Below are 19,307 nucleotides of genomic sequence, written 5' to 3' on the forward strand. Positions count from 1 at the left end.
CGACCCCCCTCCTGCTTCCTCCGTCTCATCCCCACTCTATTGATGGGCTCGCCTGCATCATACTGGAGACCCCGTTGAGAGGATCTTTTCTCTCTATAAAGAGAAGATGCGGCTCGCGCGTCTTTGAGTTGTTCGCACTGGATTTTTGCAGCGCGCGCGCCTCTGTTGGTAACTTCAGCTGGCTCAACTGACCGCGAACAGAAAATACTTTTTTTTTTTTTTACCCGGAACATTTGAATGAAACAGGATTTCCCAGAGTCGGAGTGTTTAAAAAAAAATTAGAAATAATAATAAAAAAAATTAAAAAAAATCTTGATGCGCGCATTCTGCCGCATCTCCAGCGATAGTTTCATATTCCGTGCGTTCTCGGAGCAGTTTGTGCTGCGGGTGGGGAACAGGAGCGCGAGGACAGATGGCTGCGCTCACGATACAGAGGACTGACAACTTTTTACACACCTTCCTGCAGGTTTGCTTCTTTTGTCTTTAACTGGTATCACTTTATGTTGGATTTCCTCTGCATTGTTCCCCTTTGACTGTGCTGTTCTTAGCCTTTGCACATTATATACAAATATATATATTTCCAGTTATCACCTTTCTTTATCTATATCTATATACATATTTCAAAACGACTCAAGTTTTTGTGTAAAAATGTCGATTTCTACTTTTTAATTGAATTTGGCCAACTTTTTGAAAATATTTATTTAAAAAAAAAAAAAAAAAGGTAAAACAACATAACTTTTCCTAATGGTAATGCGTTTGTGTTTCACCGCACAGGACCGGACGCCCAGCTCCTCTCCGGAGGGAGCGCCCAACGCCCTCTCCTTCCTGGCCACCACCTGCAGCCAGGCCTGGCAGGTGGGCAGCACCATGGGCTCGGATGGGTCACAGTTTCCCTACGAAGGCACGGTCAGTTCCACATCTGGAATGTTTCAGCTATGGAGCAACGACATAGCCCCCAGTACTGCCCTCAGCACGCACCAGATGACTTTCACGGTGCCCAAGGTGCAGTTTCCTGGGCACATGCAGTCCGGCCTGGGTCACCACCATCATCACCACCACCACCATCCTCATCATCACCACCACGAGCTGCCTCTGACCCCACCGGCTGAACCTGCGTCCTCCTACTCCTTCGAACTGTCCCCTGTTAAGGTGCTGTCTTCGCAGCCGCAGTCCAGCAGCCCCTATTACCCCCAACACAACAGCGTGGGGCAAAACTTCCCCAGCTTTCTGCAGAATTCCTCCGCCAGGCATCACCTCTCGGGCGGCCACGTGGAGGACGGGCAGCAGTGGTGGAGCCTCCCACAAACCAACAGTGCTCCAGCCAACCATCCCTTCTCCCTGGGCAGGCAGCTGGTTTTGGGCCACCAGCCGCAGATAGCCGCTCTCCTCCAGGGCACCTCCAAGGGTTTGCTGAGCTCCACGCGCCGCTGCCGGCGATGCAAGTGTCCGAACTGCCAGACGAACAGCGGGGGGCTGGAGTTCGGCAAGAAGAGACTGCACATCTGCCACATCCCGGAGTGCGGCAAAGTGTACAAGAAGACTTCCCACCTGAAGGCGCACCTGCGCTGGCACGCCGGGGAAAGGCCCTTCATCTGCAATTGGCTCTTCTGCGGCAAGAGCTTCACGCGCTCGGACGAGCTGCAGCGGCACCTCCGCACGCACACCGGGGAGAAGAGGTTCGGGTGCCAGCAGTGCGGCAAGAGGTTCATGAGGAGCGACCACCTGTCCAAACACGTGAAAACCCACCAGAGCAGGAAGGGTCGGTCCGGGCAGCCCCCTCAGGGCTCAGACCCAATGCTCGCTAGTATTAAAAGAGAGTGATCCGCTTTATGCAGATTAAAATAAAGCAAGAACAAAAAATATATATAACTGTGGGAATCACATTTACTGCCATAGATTTGCACTACAGGGTAAGCGCTCCCTGAATGTTATTCTTCCTTGTCAGAATCCTGCTTTTGAACTAACCTGGACTTTGGTTGAGTGAAATTCTGATTGTTTTTTGACCCTAAGATGAAGCTTTCGCAGTGATATTGTGATAGTTCAGCTTGAAGGATTAAAGAGCCTTTGATATTCATTATGTAAATCTTATTTAAATTTCAACTGGTGTGAAAGTCTATTTTTTCAGACTTTATTGTGTAAATATTTGACTATGTTAAACAGCTGATGATAGGGTTCTACCTTAATATGTGCTCTAAAGAATTAAGTTGAATATAAATGTATGCCTTAGCTGGAAAACTGCAATTATCTCTGAAATTGTTGGGGGGGGGGGGGGGGGGGGAATTGCAAATCTTAACTCGGTTTTCATTCCGGATTTGCCCAACTGAAGCCCAGAAATTGTTTGGAAATTTGAACTCTTTGATTTGTCTGTTTTTAAGAGGCAACGTGATAAAATACGCTGCAGATCAATCCTTTTAAACTTTAAATTGTTTGTAAGTTATGTAAAACTATTCTGAACGATTTTATTTGGGTTTTGGCAGCATGTAAATTTGAATAAACACTGTCATGGAAAAAAAAGAAAAATAGTTTCTTATTGCATCATTCCTGAGTTTTGTAGAGTTTAACTTTCTCACCAGTTTTGTCCATTTGGAAAGATCTAGCATTTTGTTTCGATGGTAATTTGATTGCTTTTAGAATACAAATGCTGTCCATTGTGATGCCAGTGTGAAGGAAGAAGCTCCTAAAAAACACCCAACATGCTGGGGCTGTTCAAAGATTTTCACACCTCAAAGTAAATACTCATGCCATTGATGGGGGGCCGATTGCGCCGCCCGCTGCAATCAAGTTCACAGTCATGTGGCTTTTTAATGAGTGTTTTCTTCTCTCTTTTTTTTCCCAATAAAGAGGATTGAGTCAACAGCTGCATCACAGGGGCAGTGAAGAGGAATTCCCTGTGAATGGGACCCCTGTTGCCCGAGACCCCTCTGTGGTGACAGGAACTCCCTTTGATTTTGCACCCTTGTGAAAGTTAATACTCCCCTCCCTCCCTCCCTCCTTCCCTCCCTCCCTCCTTCCTCCCACCCAAGACCTCCATATATCACGGCCGTGTTACGATGGGCTCTGCTTTTACAGCCTAGAATGAGGCTTTATTCAGGTGGCCAGCCAACCAGATGTCTGATCATCCAGGGGTTTCTTCTCTTTGTTTCAACTTCCTCTGGCGGGAAGCGAAAATAAGTGAAATATGTTGTCTTTGTTAGGGGTCCCACAGTGGAGGCCGAGTGATTCCAAAGCGACATTTGTACTTTATTGCTGCCATCGGTTTATTTTCATGCAATCAGAGTGAGAATCGCCTGTGCAGAAACCCCCAGGGCCAAGTCAAATAACCTGAAATTTATTCTAGAAAAAAAGCCCTGGCATGCAGTTAAATCGATTCTGTGAGTGAGTGGAAAACACTTCTTTTTCTTTATTGCAACAGCAGAGTCCACAGTGTGACTGAGAGCAGTGCGGCCAGACTAGTACTGCACAGATATCAAAAGTCAAGTACAGTACTGTCAATCCAAACTTTATGGAAATTAGCTCTATTTCTATTAATTATAGCACGAATTTTCAGCAATGACAGCATAACTGATGATAATGTCACGGTGATGACATTTTAAAAGTTATTTAGAGTCATTCCAGTCACTGGAACAGAAACCTAGCCGATGTAGACATTCAGAGTTCTTGCAGCATTCAGACTTACAGTCTGCAGAACTTGTTGCTAATGCAAATCTGACCATCTGACTTTATTTAAGGTAGTACTATGAACAGATGAGTTCAAACATTAAAGCGGAGACAGCAGCACTTAGAAAAGCCATTTTAAGGGATAGCATTAATTAGTAAATATCTGTGAATGTTACAACACGCCAGACGTGTATTAAAACACATTTGAGTTCACAAATAGACTTAGAGTTCACAAGTAAACAAAGAAAAATAAAGTAAACTTGTTGCATGACAAAATCCTTGTATTAATTTTGGAAGAAACTGAAGAGACTCTGACACATAAACCCACACATTTTGCTCAGTTTCAAAAAGACACTTTTATTTTATATGATACAACTCCTTCTAGTCGCTCAAATGTGACATCAACCAGCCTTCTCTCTGTATTACACCTGTTACTTTTGGTTCTCTGTAGAGGTATTCCTTTGTGTGTTTCATGCAAAACTGACTGATCAGTCATTCCAATAAGAGCTCTGTAAAATAAACTGAAGTCAAAATCGGCCAATGTCCTATCTTTCTGGATTGTTTTGTTTTCAAAGTGAATGATAGTTTGTTTTGTTGTTTTTGTGAAAAGATTTCCCAAGTATCTTTTGGACGTGAAATGTGAGGCCTTTTGATCTTTGGTGCAGCTGTATGATCTAACTGAACTGGAGTCGAAAGTCTTTAGGGACCCCTAGTGGCCACAAATAGGAGAGCTCTTCTCATTTTGCAACTCCTGGTTTTTTTTTAAACGCTAACAGTAATTAATATCTTTGATTCTTTATTTGAAAGAGGAATGGCAAGCCGAACCCTATAGTAAGGACACAAAACATCCCAATTGCTGAGCTGCTGTTGTTTTTGGCACTTTTTAGGAAGAAGAATCATGCAAACAACCAGCTGGACAGATGAGAGTTCTTGGCATACCAGGGTCATAGTTCATCCTTCAAGTGGCTGTGTTAAAGTACGCTTTTTTTATGGTATGTACAGTATATGATCCATGAGGGCAAAAGTTATAGAACGAGGGTCTTGACATGACAAGAATTGACTTATAGTATAACTTACATTTTTTTAATATCATTTCTTATTTAAGGTTCACAAAAGATAGGTGTAATGTGGCATTTCTCCAGTCAGTGACGACCTAGGAGATTTTGCATGCAACACTTTGGGTGAGTCTCTATGGATGCGTTTTTAACTCTTGAGGAGTTGCCCAAAGAGGGGAAAAAGAAATCTGGGGTGACGTCATACCCACAAAGAACCTCCAGAGGGCTCCCGTATGCCTTCTTGTCCAGATCAAAGGGAGGCCGGTCAAACAGAATATTGGAGCACACAGGGCGCCCCTCAACACTGTTGCAACAAAGAAAGTTCCTCACTTTTCAATGAAATTTGAGAAAATAAAGTTCTTGCGATGACCACGTCAAATGTTCCGGCTTTCCCGTGTTTGTTAACATAAACAGCAAACTCAGGAGTCAGCAGGGAAATAAAAAAAAAAAAAAAAGAATATAAATGGGGTTGTCTCCATTGCAGGGTATCAGAATGAAACTTAAAGAAATTTGCAGAGGAGACAAGAAGAGGCGCTCCTTGCCCGCTCTCATGTACACAGACATATCCACAAGTCATTGTCACAAACACACATTCAGGCACACACTTAGCTCCAGTGATTGCCCCAATTAGGAATGGAATTATCCAAGATTTCGCTCCATCCCTTTCAAAGAGAGGAATACAAACTCTTCAAAAGAAAACAAACAAACAACAACAAAAAAAACAGAAGGTAGAAAGCAGAAATTGTCATATCACGGAGTGTTTTATAATTCTGAGCCTAACAGCATCGCGCTGGATGCTCTCGCTGTTCACTGAAGGTGATCAAGGCCACATCACCTCCCTTTTAAGTGGCTCTCTAAAAGGGAGCCAAGCAGTTTATATATATCTATATATATATATAAATATATATATAGATATATATAGCCCACTGCTCTTTTATACTTCAGTTTCCTAGGAAGTCCCGCAACAAGCATACACCTCAGGTGTGCGAACAAGTACACAAGTGGTGTATTCACAGCGTTAGTTAGCTGTTGTCCTCCTGACTCAGAAGAGTTCACAGGTCGTCTTCGGCTAGCTGGGCTAGGTTGCTGGGACGTCGTCCGGCTGAGGGGCCTGACAGAGAAGCCTGGGTCACCACATCAGAAGCAGAGCCTCTGTAGAAACCCTCTACTGCTCTCTGCTGGGGGAAAAAGGGAACACTGATCAAAGCACTGAGTGGCCCTAATGGAGCCAGAATGTAAGACAGGGGTGCCCAAAGTTGGTCCTCGAGGGCCGGCATCCGGCATGTTTTGGTTCTCTAAAACATGCAGGATCCAATGATGGCTCGTTAGAAGGCCTAAGAAGAACATTGACATGCTGAAAAGGTTGTTACTACCACCAGGGAGAGAACTAAAACGTGCAGGATGCCGGCCGTCGAGGACCAACTGTGGGCACCCCTGATGTAAGAGAAATCACTTTTTTTCTGTATGTATAATACATCTTTGAAATCCTTCCTCATTGGTGCCTGTAAAGGAAATATTCAGGCACCAAAATTAAAATTATGTGCATGTGAGAAGCTTAGCATGTAAGGCATTTTGTAAAAGTTTCCATGCCTCTTAAACTTTTTTAACGTTGTCACGTTACAGCCAGATACTTTAGTAGATCATAATAGGATTTCACCTGATAGAACAACAGCAATGCATAATTTTAATGTGGGCAGAAAATACAACTATGACGTCACTGAATAGGGCATAGCTACAGTATCACCAGGAAATAACCATTCTAAATTGACAGGCAAGGAATAAAGAGTATAATGAGAAAAGCAGCCAAGAGTCATATGATAACTCAAGCACTCTGCAGCTCCAAGGCCTCATTTATACATAATTTTAGCACAATACTTTGTTGGTGGAAAAAAAAACAACAAAAAAAACATAATAAGTTTTATTTGTAGTTTGCACCAAACACAGAAGAAGGTGCTCTGGGCAGATGAAATCAAAATTGAGCTCTTTGGCGTACATACAAATCTCTATCTATGTGGTAGTGAAGAAATATGCTGCATCAGCTCTCGGAGTGAGCTTTGCAAAACGAATTGACGGAAAATTCAGTTTCTCGACGTATAAAGCATGAAAGCGAAATTTTCAGATTCATTTTTCCTAAAAAGAAATTGGGAACTCTTCATCCTTTTTCTTTCTCTCTACAATTATTCACATTTGGTTGGTAGTATACATAAGATATCATAAGATTTGTGGTTGCATTGTGACAAAACGTAGAAAAGTTCAAGGATTATGAATACTTTCCAAAGCACCGTAGATGGATCTGACACCCCATCTGACTGGGAAACCGTTTTGCATATTTGATAGGCATCTCGTGGACAGGAAGTAGCCCAGGCCCACTTCCTGTTTGCTTAACATCATCAGCCCTCTGAGGACAAAAGCCTAATGATGACAGACGTACATCTTCTTGATGATAACAAAAAACAACTTTACAGAATGCTGCTGTTAACAGAACTTCTTCAAACTTCTTGACTTATTCTTATTTTTTAATAGTCCATCGGTTTTCTTACTAATCTGCAGTAGATTTGGTCGATGCACTTGTTCTCCAATAGGGGGAGGTGTAACTCTTTTTGTCAAACACATTTCTTCACTCAGTCTGTGTCTACAGAAGGAGTTGCAGTTACAGTTTAATTAGCATTAAACAGAAAATTGGATTTGTTGTTAGATGTGGCAACATGGTCTCTAAGCAGTTCCCCACAGGCTTGTTTTCTGTGGTGTGTAATTCTGCAGCTTGTTCGGTTACCCTGCTTATTGACTGCACAGCTCAGTGGTCATAATAACGTCGTAATCAATTGCATGTATACACTACCTGTGCACCCTGAGTGGCCGGGGTGTACAGCCCATTTGATACAGCTGGACAGTTTGACTGATCGGAGAGACCCAGTCGGACGTGTGATGGTGAAGCAGTGTGGGAGTCAGCAGGGACCGGAGTGGCCTGCAGATGTAGGTAAGGAAAAGGTGAATCACTCACTACTGAAGGTCATGCCCAAAGCAGTTTGCTGTTTTATTATTCTTCTTTCTACATTTAAGACATACAGCCACAAAAGCTTGAAAAACAGAGTTTCTGGCACAGCATGCACTGAAACAGTGTGCAACGGGTAACGGCAGTTTCATTTCCCACAGAGCGATACAGCTTGAGATACCTACAACCCTCAACGAGACCATCTCGCTCGGCCCTTGGCTCTGGCTTTGGCTCGGCAGGTAGAGCGTTGGCAGAGAGGTGTTGTGAGAGTGGAGGGAGGGAAGCTTGTGGCGGTCGATGGAGGCAGATGAGTGGGGCCTCAGGGTGCTCGTAGCAGACAGAGGGGGCCTCATGCTGCGGCCCAGGCTATTGGACTTGCTCTCTCGTCGCTGATACTCAATTGGTGATTGTAAGGCTGAGAGAAAAAGGGAGCGCAGTCAGTTTTTTGGCAAATTTCCGCAAGTGCGCTAAAGAGCATTGCATGAAGCAGATGCTTGTTTTTATTTTGTGAGAGGATAAAAGCCCAATCATATTAATTATCTGGCAACGTTGTTCTTGTTCCGTTTGATATTGCAGTGTTATGACACGCAGTAATCCATTATTTATTGGTCCAGATTCACACACAGAAGCTCATTGATGTTAACGTCACCTACAAAATAAACAATCCTAGGGTGTTTATGAGCACTTATTAAATATTTGGTAACCCTGTCCATGAGGTTGCAATGACTAAAAACATGTTCTCAATTCATTTTATCCACATCCACAAATCACTAACACTTTAAACATTTGTTTCATTTTGCAAAATCTATCACAAAGCTTATTTTATTAAAACAAAATGCATCTAAAATACTTAATGTAAGATGTTTGTGGGTTCATAAAGCTTTACACCTCCATGGCAATGTGTGAAGAGTGCTTAATGAGTGTTATGTTTAGACAGAATCTGTCCTGTGAAAAGCTTTGCATTAAAAAGTGTTATGACTGTGAAGTCGATGTTAAACCCCGGGCAGCTCAGGAACAGAACATATCTAAAATTGTCAGTCAGAGAAATGTTTGTCGATGTGTTTGCACCACAGAAAACTCTCCCTTTTTGAAAAATAATCACCCAAAAGTCTTTCTGAGCGATCAATGAAGGAACCGTTTGACTCAGAATTATCTAAATAGTCACATCATTCTGAATTATTCTTTTCAGTGAGAGCTTTTAAGCTTCAGTATTTGCCTGAACAGATGAACATGGTTCTTTCGCTCAAATGGAAATTGTACCAAAGGATAAAACCAAACTTTTTCTTCTTGGTATTTTGTTTTTGTAAATTTAGAATACCTTCACAGACTTACCTCATTTGAACTTAAAATGCTGTGAAATAAGTCATGATGTGATCATCAAGGCTATTACAAATAACTGAAAAGTTTAGGACTATTATTGAATGTAAACCTAAAATTTAATTTAAAAAAATTATTTTGATAATTCTTACTGACTTAATGTTTGGATGATTTAATGTCAGACATCAAAAACAATGATTGTCTGTCTTTTTATACAGTGTACGTTTTGTCATTGTGTTTAAGAAATGCCAAAAAATCCCCATAACATTTATCTACTTATCTACATAATCTCATGACATGCTCGGGGATTGATGAATAAATCAATGATTTATTACTTCTAGAGATAAATAACTGTCATTCAAACATAGGCTGATCGTACCATTAAGAAAGTTGCGCTGACTTTCCAGGATCTGAACCACGTCGTTAACCCAAGCTCTGCAGATCTCAGCGGAGGAGCCCTGCAGCTGGTACCGCACCACGCTCCCATCTGGGTTTCGTGAGGTCAGTGCAAAACGCGTATCGTCGCCATCAACACTGGGCTCCACCCCCAGGCAGCTAACCTGCAAAACAACACATCTGACTAACACCTGGGAGGATAACATCCTGCTGAATCGCTTGTTAAATAACTCGTGTGATTCTCTGGAGACTTCATAATGAGGAGTTACACAACATGCTAATTCGGGGGGAAGAATTAGTGTGATACAAATCTGTTGTGTAACTCGCAACCTGGGTGGGTGTTGCGATTTTTTACTTCTAGGCATTTTGTTGTTTTGTTTTGTTTTTTTGTTACATCCTGCATGACTTCATGGAGGACGGAAAAGCACACACCTTGATGCTGTTTTTAAAGATGTATCCAGGGATGGAGAAGTCTTTCTTCTTGTCAATGGGCTCACTGAAGATTACCAGCTGCTCAAACAGGAAGACTCGTCTCTCCTTGGCTCGAGATAGAAAGCCACTGTCCTGCTCTGTGACAGTGAAAGTTTCCTGCTGAAGCAGCTTGCCCTGGGCTGTGATATTTCCCTGGTACACAAACATAAAAAGAAACAAAAAAAAAAAGACGAAAAGTGTTGCTTCTCTTGTACCGTATGCAGGGAAAAAGCTGCTGCAAAGACAAACCTCAAAGCCTTGTAATCTGCCCACATTCATCATGTCATCGCAACGTTTTGGCACCAAGCACATCACCTCCACCGCTTTCTGTGTGCGAGACAAGAATAAGAGTTGTTGTCTTGGACACTCACATTCACAAAATATCTTCAAATCATGAATGTTTCCATCAGGACTCTCACCTCTAACTCTTTAGTGTCCTTCCCAGCTTTGATACAATACGTCAAAAGGTCCTGTAGAAACAAACACAGCACGGTCACCGGAGCATTACAGGTTTACTACCCAGAGTAAAGCGAGGATATCTGGTGGTCTGTTTATGGGTGTTTAATTCATTCATTCATTAGAGTACAATAAAGTAAAGTTTTAAAGAAGCAAGAGCTTTATACAACTGACCAGAAAAGACATTTACATGTTATTGTTTGAATCATCTGGCAGGGAGGGAGTCCCATTCTGTAATTTGCCTCTTCCTCTGTTAGTGGAAAGCAGCCTGACAGACAATATGCTCAGTGTGTGTCTTGATGTTTTAGGCACACAATGTTTACATAAGCCCCCATGCCATAGCTGTGTGTGTTCTGACAACTGCTCTGTGCATGTGCTTGGGTTGCTGGTGTGTTGGTCAGTGGCGAAGCAATGACCCATTTGTCACCTTCAGCAGAAGCTGGTACTTCATGATCCTCTGGACAGGTTTGATGAGCAGGTCATTGAGCTGCAGTCTATGTCCCAACTGCTGTCTGAGCTCCTAGAAAGAAAAACAGCAATTCACATGTCAGCAACATCTCAAAACACGACCTCTGATTGATGACTTGCGTAATCTAACTCAAAGTGATTAGGGATAGACACCAAAAATGAGGTGGCAGCTGTAAAGGGATTCACGTAAACATGTGTTAAACATAGCAGAGACATCGGTGCATGCTAAAATTTAGAATGTGACAGTAAACTGCTGCTGAGACAAAACGAAAACCGCAAACAGATTAAATTGTTCATTTTTCCGGAGTAAGAGCAGATTTTTCTCACCTCAAAGTAGGTCTCAATGTACTCTGAGACAATATGTTCTGACTTGGGCTTGTTCTGGCAGTACACAACGTACATATGGAGACGTCGCTCCTGAAAACCAAGACCAAAAAATAAATAAATAAAAAACTCTCAAAATGAATGTTGGTACAGATTAGTAAATGCTACTGTTGGCTTTCAAAAAACAATGAAATTATAACAAATTCCCCTAAAAGCAAATCACACATTTCTCTTATTTTATCACAGCATTTTGAGTATTTCATAAATCAAGTTGTCTTATGCATATGTATGTGAATTATTGGTATTGCTCATTACACATCTCTGTTTTGTGCATTGAACTTATTTATATTTACCTTAATATGTTACTGCCTAAAGAAATGAAGGTCTATGCAATGGTAATGATAAGAAGTGATCGGCTTGTGGGTGCGAAATGTCGACACGTGATTATGAAATGTGGTGAGAATTAGCAAAAGGGGGAATTTACTCTAAGCTTTTCTGAATTTTTGTATTTTTTCAGACTAATTCCTTTTTTCTTAAGCTTTAGCAGTCAATTGTATGTTACCCTTTTAAATATTTTGTAAATTGAAATATTTGTACTACTGCTTTGTTCTCAAAATTAATTAAAAGTCATGTATGTCATTTTGTTACTGTATTTTCGTAATTATCTATTCCTAATATTATACCAATTTGAGTCCCAGTGGGGGAACAATGTTTCTTTGATAGCAGCACAACCATACGAAATGCCTCCGAAAGTGAAGAGAAAAGGAAACTGTTTTTCAATGTGTGCTTAGTCTGGCTGCTGTTTGGGATGAAAGGCAGGCAGAACAACAATGATTTGTCTGCAAGTGCAGCGCCTTTGAAGCTGACTCTGTCTGGTAGTGCCTACTCTTCTGTAACTAATTGGCATGGGAGAGCAGATATGGCAGCGCTGAGAGAACTAATGGCTTTACATGTAAATGAGCACCAGGTTATGTATAATTTACCCAAGCCACCCTTCAGTGTAACCAGAGCCTGTCGATGTATAACAGCACCTAGCAACCAGCCCGCCCAGATCTGCAGACTATGGGCCGCATGTAAACAGCCGCCGTCCACGTATGAAAGGCTGTTCTGTGTCTGCCTTCCAGTACTCAGTATAAATCTGTTTTCACACGTGTTGCAAGCTGCTTGTGTGTAAGTGAGCACACATGGCGCATATTGGTGACACGGATCTTGTTAAAAGCGGCTCGAGCTTTCTGCTTTTCATTAGGGCCTTGTTCCCAGTCTGCTTGTTTTCACAGTTTGACACCGTGCTTAGATTTAGTTGGAGCTTTTTATTAATCCCCCACCGGCCTTTTAAGTTGATTATCCGGTGGGCTAAGTCTCTCTGGATTCCAAAAGGAGCTTCAATAAGAGAACGAGTGAACAAAGCGGGAAAGAGGAAGAGATCTTTGACTTAATTATGTTTGAAGCAGAAGCAAAGTCGAGCTAGTTGAATTGGCCGTTCATGTCTGCCTAGACTGCATGTGCCACTACTTAACCAATACACATGAATCTAATTTTATTCCCCATGTGACCCCATTGTGACTGAAGATCATCTCTTCAGCTTCCCAATGGTTCTAAGTTTCAGACAGAGGATTTTGCGTCAACACAGCAGTCCTCCCCAGGGAAGGACATTTGGTCTTCTTCTTTGTACATTAATCTGTTTCCACTTAATAAAAATATTCCAAAAATGTAATTTATTCTTTTACTTTTAATGATGAGTATTACCAAGTTAATTTTTCCACTGGAGCACGTTGGTGACTGTTCATTTCAGCAAATGTCTGTCATGGTGTGTAATGATTGCTCCTCATTTGTTAAAAAAAGAGATCATGATACATTTCAATGGTACGTGGAAGACAATGGACAACTGTCATTTTTTTGGTATTGTGGAGGACAGCAGTATTATTGCATGTACTGTAGGTTTTTCTGTGTGCCAGCCTTTCATTAACAGAGAGGTTGATGAATGGTATGGATCTTCTTAATTTTTTAACTAAAACAATCCTGAAAACATGTTATTGTCCAGCTGGACCTTTTGTGTCCCTCTCTGGCCTCATGTGGGGAAGGTGTCCCCACAAATTCGGGTGTGAAAATTGATTTTCTTATTTTTTCCTAAACATTAATGTCATGGAAACAGAGTGGTACAATCTTTCTTTTGAAAAATAAATCCATGTATGTCTACAAGAAACTTTGGCACAATAATAAGTGCTTGTATAATCTATGATTGATGAAAATGTTTTTCTTTTTGGAATTACTCAATTTTCTGTTCTTGAACTGGTACAAAATGCCAGGACGGGATGTTTAACTGGTACAAACACACAAAAGGCACATCGATGCATCTTGGTTTCCAAATGCATTTTTAATTTTGCTTTGAATACATTTTTTTCTAATTGTGGTCCATTTTATCTGTCTGATCCTTTGTAGCCGTCTTAACTATGCTTTCCCTCGGGTTCAGTAGACCAGATGCCTTTAATTGTTCCAGACATATGTTGCACAGTCACAAGTGAAACAGCTTTTGTGGTCGTAACTCCAAAACTTTAACCTATTATTTTATTACATTTTGTTCTATTTCTTTGAATTTCTGCATGCTCTTCTCTTGCTAACTCAGTTTGTGTTCACCACTTGTCCCTTATTCTTATTTCTGATACATTTACTATTGGTTGAACTTGTTTATTTTGTTTCAGAGTATCTTCATGGTATTTGTGTTTCTTTTTACTTACCATTGTTTGTCTCTTGTAGATCTGCAGCAGGGCAGGAGTATGGGAGGGGCCAGCCCAGTATTTCCTGCTTAAATGGCTAGATGATGTCACTGATTGCCTTGCTGGGTTCTACCAATTAGAGGGTTTTCTTTGAATATTGATCTGTTTGTTTTTCTTTAAAGTAACTTTTTGAGTTATCTTACCGGGTTTATTTTGCAGACTATTTCATTATGTAGATAAGTTTGTAAATTAGATTAATAATTGTATTTTTGTTTCTGTTTAGACTTTTTTGTTTTGTTTTGTTTTTTTTACCTGTTTAATTGTGGTTTGGTCCACTCATGTGCAGGTGTGTTGCCAATTGGCTATAAAAAGAGTGTTTTTGGGAAGCTCAGGAGAAAAGATGGTTGTCAGAGTGTGAAGAAGCAAATAAAAATTAATCAGAAGGCTCTGGAAACTGGTGGCTGGTGCGTTTTTGTTCACCTTGTGGCTCCTTGACCACACTATTTTACAAATGGTGGCAGCGGTGGTTCCAGGCCGATAGGTGACGGATATGCCGAAATCAGCCAAGACAAGGAGGCATCTGGGGCCAGTGGATTGTTCCACAGACGAGGCCTTTGATGAGGAAAACCAGCCAGAAGCTTCCGGTGAGCAGCGCCCTGAGGCACAAAGTTTTTCTGAACTCTCATCTTTATTGAAAGGTCTGATGCAGCAGCATGCTGACCAGGAAGCAAAATGGTTTGACTCATAAGTTTTTGTCTGGCCTGCGTTTTTGTTTGGTTGGTTTTGTCAGTTTTTTGGTTGGTTTGGGTTGCAGATTAGGCCTTCCTATTATCACTTTCATTTCATACCTGACTTTTCCAAGTATGAAATAAGATCTTTCACACCGGTCATGTGTCAACTCCTTCCTGCCATGTGGATGCTTCATTTCTTCCTTGACAACCAAAAAATGTAAGTAATTTTCTATGATATAATGCAAGTTATACCAAACCAAAATAACACTGAGTTATTTTGGTTTGAGTCTTGGTTTTAAATGGTAACATTTTAGGAAAGTAAATATGCCTAAACAAGGGGTGAAAATAAATGTGAAATGAATGAAACAGAATTAAATAAAAAGTGTCCAGACAATAATGCAAGACCAGGTTAGATTATGGGTGAGATTTGAGAATTTTTGACTAATTCTCCATAATTGATGAAAAAGAAAAAACTATGGCTACAAAATGCTGTTTTTTTTCCTCCTGTATCAAATTGAGGTAGGATGGGAAGATCAGCCAATGTGTAGGTTTGTTGCTGTCACTATCAGAAAACCGCTACTGCTTTAGTAATAAAAAGATAATTTTATGTATGTATATACGTAAGATATGTGATTAAAAGTGAAACTTTCTCCTCCACATCTTGTTTTTTTTTTTTTTTTTTGCTTGATTCTTGACCGGGTAAACAGATCTATGTCAAGTTATTTGGGGGGGGAGAGTTTTACATCAAAAAGCTTTCTTTTCTTTCTCACCAGTCCAGACTGTTAGATCAGCCGGTAAGTCATTTCACTGAGTACTGTTGCTAAAAGCCCAACCTGACTGAGAAGTATCAGTGAGAGGGAAATGGAAAGAGCCAGGCTGGGAGTGGAGCGAGGAAAGGAAAGAGCCACGTCTGTTTTCTTTCCTTTCTTTTCCATCACACCCAAAGCAGCAAGGAAACAGACACAGACCCACCTACTCCTCTAATATGCATGTATGTATATGCCTACATGATGTTTAAATGTACTCACATGTTTACTAAAAAGCTGAGCCAGGTTTTCTGGCTCCTCCAAGCACTTCTCCAGCTCTTCCAGGAAGTAGCTGCACAAAAAAGAAACACACACACATTCAGGCACGCACACACACAAACACAATCATCCTCCCAAAACGGAAGTTCAGATTTGCTTCATGAACTTTTGTTCCTTCGTTTTCCACTGAGACACAAACGCATTACACCCCGCAGACTGCCGTTTTCCTTTCACTTTGTCTGCTTTGAAACACGGAGCTTCCAACATTCTTTAAATGGAAGAAAAATCCTTAAATACTTGCAACTCACTCTTTGTGCCAGTCATATATTTGGTGAATGTTTCCAAAAACAATCTTGTCCTTTCCTTTCATACCCTCTGGAACACCTCTGGAACTCATTGTAGCCATGTAGCCCTGCAAAAGGACGAACAAGCAAACCAAACAAACAAAAAAAGCTGATCATACCAGCAGTGCATAACTAAGTCATTACAGCAAAGAGCAGCAATCCCACACCAGATAATGCTAAGCTTTTATTAACTTTCAGATGGCAAGAATTCCTCTCTAAACCAAAATATCTGCTGCTATTTAAGGCAACGGGAGATGGATTGCACCGTAATATAATACTCCTTAGGCTTATAATTCATGAAATCTGCTTAGAACTGGAGACGGTGGGATGGAAGCAGACCAAAGCGTGGAGTGAAGTGAAGGGATTGCGATGATTAGGATTTGGACCTCTCTTTGATAGACTGGGTGGATGAATGTCAGTGCAGACTGTGAGGTTTACCTCCACTATGAGCCCCAGGTCTGCCACATAGTCCTTCTCTGTCTCTATAAGCTCATTCAGTACATACCTGGAGGAGCAGACAGAGACGATTAGTGTTTCTGAAGTTATTTCACATCTTAAAGCACATGACGGCACTTTGATAATTTAAAGAATTTTCCTTTTGCCTTTCAAAAAAACACTCAGTTCCCAGATTTCTGGATGTCGCAGAGAAAAACGCAGGCGCTTTTCAGCTGGTGCATTTTTACTTGAATGGATCTAATTTAGCAGAACATCTTGCAAAGGTTTTGAAGTCAGCAAACAGGAAATCAGCTGTGCACACACAAAAAGTGGACACTCGCAGGTTTTTGATCCCTTTTCAGTGTCTCCTAAAGAACAGCAACAAGCCTCAAATGTCACTTGAAAGAGTTCAGCATAAAACATTTAACATATGATAGTAGCTAAAGAGTGCCAGTCAGGTTACAAGCTCAGAGGGATTTCAGGTGTATATACATTAATACATTTGCAGTTCAGACGCATTTTTTATTTTAATTTTATTTTTTGCATGCTTGTCAGTTTATGTAAAGTAAACTCTGCTTGCATTAAGTGTTTCAAAATGTCAACAGCAGCCGCTCTTGCTGCAAGAAAAGTATATTTTGTTTTGGCACCACAATGCCTTTTTTTTCCCCAGTTTTGACCAATATTAGATTAACTTTCGATTACATATGGAGGACCATGAACAACCGTCCTGTTTTCAGATGCTGGGGGAACTAGGCAGGAGGCAGCAGGATTATTGTAAATAGGTGCTTGATAAAATGAAGACTTAAAAACTATTGTTATAACACAAATCACATTCTTCTGTCGAACCTTCAAGGTGCAAAACTGAACATCTGAGAAAAATTCAGAAACATTACCAGAAGTTATGGGGACTACCATCACCTAATGGCCAGAGAATCAGCTGGTTACCATGGAGACTGACCCACAGTACTTTTGTACGCGAGTGCTCTTGGGTATCAAAACAAAAAAATATTACTTCATTGATATTTTCTGGACAAGAGAATTAGATTTTTTTTTCGTCGTGTTTCATGAAATTATGTCATTTGCTTGCTGCTTGTGAGGACAATAACAAGTCATAGCAAAAAATTGAGACAATAATGTTATCATTGCATTTTCATGCAATGCAAACAAGGAGTTTAGTCAGGCTAAATGTTGTAGTCAGATTGTGTGCAGACAACATGATCTAATTCCACAAGTAGGTGGTGCTCACTTCTCTCCTGAAAACAGCTTAAATTTTTACTATTATCCTTTTTCCAGCTAAGCAATATAGATTTACTCCTTTAGAACAGTTTATCTCAGATTATTCTTCCTCTGCCGCATCTACCCATTAATCATTACCTCATCGGGGCAGGATATTTGTATTTGCGTATTTTTGGTAAAACCGACGTACCAGAAACATCTGCAAACAGCAGTGATGGATGACAAAGCCCCATCTAATGACTCACTGGAGGTTAGTTTCATAGTTTATAAAGTCGTAACATGAATGGTAATAGCACCTTGCACCAATCTGGTGGCTGAAAAACAGATAAAAAACAAACATCTTTGCTGTTGAGCTCATAAGTCTAGTTATTAAATAATTTAGCAATTAATTGCGAGTAATTAATTACAGACCCTGCAATAAACTTGATTGAAGATTTTAAGAATCCCACCACTAACTGAAATAAATTAAAGTTTGCTATTTTAACATCACAAAATGTTAAAAGGTTCAGGGGAAATGGAAAAAAAAAATCTAATCTACCTGTGTTTTGGTAAAACAGGACTCCAGCTACTATCCTTAAAAACATAATAAAATAAAGTTTGTCTGGATTAAGTAATTCTGCAATGTTGTCTGTTGCTGTCATATGTGTAATTACAGTAGTTATCTTCTTATTCATGAGAATCACATTTGAAAAACCCAGTTAACTGAGTGCAAAATGTGTATTCCATAATTGTAGAATTTAAAGAAGAGTACTTCTTGATATTTTCCACCCTACTTATACATTATCCAACATTACTAAGCAAAGGGGAAAACTATGGGTTATTGGTTTGTAGCCTGACTCAGATAATGTCCCTGTCATGTAACTGTCATCATTTGATTATTTCTTGGCGTCTTGTTTTACGAGCTCATCAAGTTGAAAAGTTGCTCATTAATTCCAATAAGAGCCGGCAAACAGGCGAAGCCTCAGGGGTTAAATCTTGGCCTAAGTGACGTTCTGCAGCTGCGCTCACACGTAACGCTGTTTGTGCCGGGCCACGTTTAATGTACGACTGCAATATTCCGACGACAACTGCCGTGCCATGCATAATGTGTGGACATCCATCCTGATAAAACACATACATGCTTTTCTCGAAGGCACTTCTCCTCTCCTCTTCGGTCTCGGCCACAGCGGACCATTGGCTGGAGGTGTCGTCCATCAAGACAGAATCACTGTCCTTGGGCGGAAGACCGGCAGACTGGGTGTCCTGAGGAGGCAGAGACAGACAGACGGATTGTTTATCAGGAGCCTTGTGCCAGTAATGTGGATCATGCCAGGAATAAAACAAACAAAGGGAGATAAAGAGCAGAAGAGCAATGGTAATGATGCAGGTTGCTAAGGGGACCGGGGGGTGGGAGGGGAGCAGACGGGTACGAGAAACAGAGATTGAAAGATAAAGAGATTGGAATCAGATTGCTGCTGTTAATGATCGGCGCTGTGCCACACATTACAAACAATAAATCAAGAGTCAGAACTCGACAAGCGACACAGCTGTGGGATCTAATAAAACTGTAAAGACTCTTGATAAAGTTGTTGCTCCAAGGGAAGTGGAATTACAACCACAGCAGACTGGGCTCAGCGTTTTCAACATGTGAAAAAGAAACAAACGGAATACGCTAAGAAATATTTAGATGTTCTTTTGGGGGCGAGA

General features: G+C 40.9%; 2 protein-coding genes across 4 annotated transcripts in view; one reads left to right on the plus strand and one right to left on the minus strand.

Annotated features, from left to right (window-relative positions):
* On the plus strand, nt 1-2,970 carry sp5l (Sp5 transcription factor-like). Its single transcript, XM_032574458.1, has 2 exons — nt 1-466; nt 775-2,970. Exons 1-2 carry the CDS (start codon nt 413-415, stop codon nt 1,819-1,821), a joined length of 1,101 nt encoding a protein of 366 aa, XP_032430349.1. The 5' UTR covers nt 1-412; the 3' UTR covers nt 1,822-2,970.
* Nucleotides 2,971-3,339: 369 nt separating this feature from the next.
* arhgef25a (Rho guanine nucleotide exchange factor (GEF) 25a) overlaps nt 3,340-19,307 on the minus strand; it is a 62,035-nt gene continuing 46,067 nt past the window's right edge. For 2 of the 3 annotated variants that reach the window (XM_032574430.1, XM_032574447.1), the window contains 13 exons: nt 18,739-18,863; nt 16,389-16,455; nt 15,915-16,018; nt 15,610-15,679; nt 11,140-11,229; nt 10,772-10,864; nt 10,308-10,358; nt 10,138-10,215; nt 9,850-10,041; nt 9,401-9,581; nt 7,890-8,119; nt 7,552-7,677; nt 3,340-5,890 (listed from right to left, as the gene is read on the minus strand). In XM_032574430.1, the coding sequence (XP_032430321.1) occupies nt 5,765-5,890; nt 7,552-7,677; nt 7,890-8,119; nt 9,401-9,581; nt 9,850-10,041; nt 10,138-10,215; nt 10,308-10,358; nt 10,772-10,864; nt 11,140-11,229; nt 15,610-15,679; nt 15,915-16,018; nt 16,389-16,455; nt 18,739-18,863 (1,533 nt within the window). In that variant the 3' untranslated portion in view covers nt 3,340-5,764. The remainder of the gene's footprint in view (nt 5,891-7,551; nt 7,678-7,889; nt 8,120-9,400; nt 9,582-9,849; nt 10,042-10,137; nt 10,216-10,307; nt 10,359-10,771; nt 10,865-11,139; nt 11,230-15,609; nt 15,680-15,914; nt 16,019-16,388; nt 16,456-18,738; nt 18,864-19,307) is intronic. The other variant, XM_032574439.1, reaches the window with a different exon arrangement.

The sequence above is a fragment of the Xiphophorus hellerii genome, chromosome 1 (assembly GCF_003331165.1).
Source record: "Xiphophorus hellerii strain 12219 chromosome 1, Xiphophorus_hellerii-4.1, whole genome shotgun sequence".
Lineage (NCBI taxonomy): Eukaryota > Metazoa > Chordata > Actinopteri > Cyprinodontiformes > Poeciliidae > Xiphophorus > Xiphophorus hellerii.